The sequence below is a fragment of the Austrofundulus limnaeus genome, unplaced genomic scaffold (assembly GCF_001266775.1).
Source record: "Austrofundulus limnaeus strain Quisiro unplaced genomic scaffold, Austrofundulus_limnaeus-1.0 Scaffold147, whole genome shotgun sequence".
NCBI classification, from domain to species: domain Eukaryota; kingdom Metazoa; phylum Chordata; class Actinopteri; order Cyprinodontiformes; family Rivulidae; genus Austrofundulus; species Austrofundulus limnaeus.
Window position 1 is genome coordinate 987,429 of NW_013952549.1, and position 2,039 is coordinate 989,467.

At 44.0% G+C, this 2,039-nt stretch overlaps 1 protein-coding gene across 1 annotated transcript in view; it reads right to left on the bottom strand.

Annotated features, from left to right (window-relative positions):
• Nucleotides 1–202: 202 nt before the first annotated feature.
• selenoo1 (selenoprotein O1) overlaps nucleotides 203–2,039 on the bottom strand; it is a 6,387-nt gene continuing 4,550 nt past the window's right edge. Inside the window, exons 7-9 of the mRNA XM_014016563.1 lie at nucleotides 1,348–1,533; nucleotides 1,019–1,175; nucleotides 203–940 (exon numbers count right to left, since the gene is read on the bottom strand). Of these exons, the coding sequence (XP_013872017.1) occupies nucleotides 719–940; nucleotides 1,019–1,175; nucleotides 1,348–1,533 (565 nt within the window). The 3' untranslated portion in view covers nucleotides 203–718. The remainder of the gene's footprint in view (nucleotides 941–1,018; nucleotides 1,176–1,347; nucleotides 1,534–2,039) is intronic.

Consider the following 2,039-nt stretch of genomic DNA (forward strand, 5'->3'; position numbering starts at 1 on the left):
GTTTAACCATATATTCAGGAGCTATTAGGCTCAATAAAAAATAATCTGTGGCTCAGATGATTTTAACTCCCACTTTTTTGCATATGAACAATCATAAAACATTCTTTTAATTTACCCAATAATTAACTCATCATAAAAATACATTTTTAAAAGTAAATTCTGGTTGTAGCTACAAAGCTATAAAGTGATGCTGGAAAAGGAATTCCTTCGATTATGAAAGAATTTATTGTGCGTGTTTCTGTTAGACAGGCTCTGCGAGCTCTGCCTTACATTCAGAAATAAGGTCAAAATGTTCTCTCACTCTCTCTCTCTCTCACACACACAAACACACACACTTCATGCTATTTATCAAACTTTAAGGTGACACCCCACAGCTCGTCAGAGTCAGGCAGGTCACAGCTGGACTTGTTGCCTGACTCGTCATGAACAGCAGACGTAACACCAAACACGCAGGAGGTGAGCTGACTTGAAGTCTAAAAAAATCATCCTGTTTAAAGTTAAAACTCAAAGCAGTGGAAGAAACCCGCCACCTTATCACCTCCTGTCTGTTGTGTGTCATTGTGCTCGCCTGTGTGGTGTCCCTCCTCCCCCGCACACTCCCTTGACGCTGCCCTGCCAAAGAGGAACTCAAAGTTGGACATGCAAGTAAAACAGTCCATCAGATATAATCCACCCGTTTTGTTTCTTCAGGCAGGACAGTGAACGATCAAGGGAGCCGTTACGAAGATCACGTGACGCAGATTTGTTGTGCCCAGGCTGGGGGCTTGCTGTCATAAGGCAGTGGGGTCCTGGCTGCCGATGCAGACGCTCCGTGTTGTTGCTCCTCTCCTTCATCCCTCTCTGCCTGTGCGGTGGTCCCAGGTTCGCCCACCCAGACTGGGAGCTCCAGACCTGGCTGAGAGGAGAAGGGTTTCTGCAGGACCTCGAGGACCCGTTGAACCTGCAGCACAGCAGGAAACATGAGATCAGGTGAACGTTATTTATTCATTTTTCTGACACATTTAGAAAAGGATCCAACCTCAGAAAAGTCCCCGTTCTCAGCAGCCTCTATTGCATTCTGGGCAATGTAGTTCCTGAGCACCACGCGAGGGTTGGAGCTGTTCATCACCCTCACCCTCTCCTCCTGCACGGACTGCACGTCGCTCTGACCCTCCAGCTCGCGAGCCAGACGTTTCCTGCAGTGGTGATACAACACAACACTCAGTCGTGGAACAATATCCACCACAAAACAACCATTTCCTCCCACTTCTGTCCGTCCACTCCTTTATCAGTCAGGTTCAGTCCACCAGAAGCACGTCTCATCTCTCAGCTGTTCTCCGGTTTCGCCTGCTGTTAATCAAGCCTCACCTATAGTGTGTGATCCAGGAACTCCACTCCTCGGCCTGTTTGGTTCTCAGCTCCTCCTCACTCGTCTCCATCAGGTCCTTCAGTTTGCCGAGTTTGTCCAACTGCCTGGCGATGGTCACCCGGTCTGAGACCATCTGGAACAGAGTCGGGTTGCTCTGAGCCATAGAGAGCAGCATTGAAAGCTCACTGCCAAAAAAAAACAGAAAATACTGCAACAATTAGCAACTTGGATTTTGATTTTTTTATTTAGTATATTAAGAAAGAGCTCTCAAATGAGACAAACAGAAACTTGTGCAACTCCTATACACTTTACATTTGAGGTAGTCTCATTCAGATAGTGTTCAAATTAATTAATAATCACCTTAAAAACTTCAGGTAAACTTCAGAATGTATGTTGTTGTGCTTTTGTAAGCTTTAAAGTAGACGTCATTTTTTTTTAAATCATTCTTTTTCACATTTAAAGGAATCCCTGATTAGTTGTAACATTAGACTTTATTTGATAAACATACATTTTAACTAAAATAAAGGCTGTAAAAATACTGTAGGCTGTTTAGTTTTGTAAATTTTTAAAAATATATTTTAACACAAACGGAGCCATTTTATTTACACGCAAAGCATTCTGGGTAACTGATGACGTGGATAGGTCCTTGGTGCGAGGCTGCTAGCGAGCTATATCCACCCTGAAGGTTAAT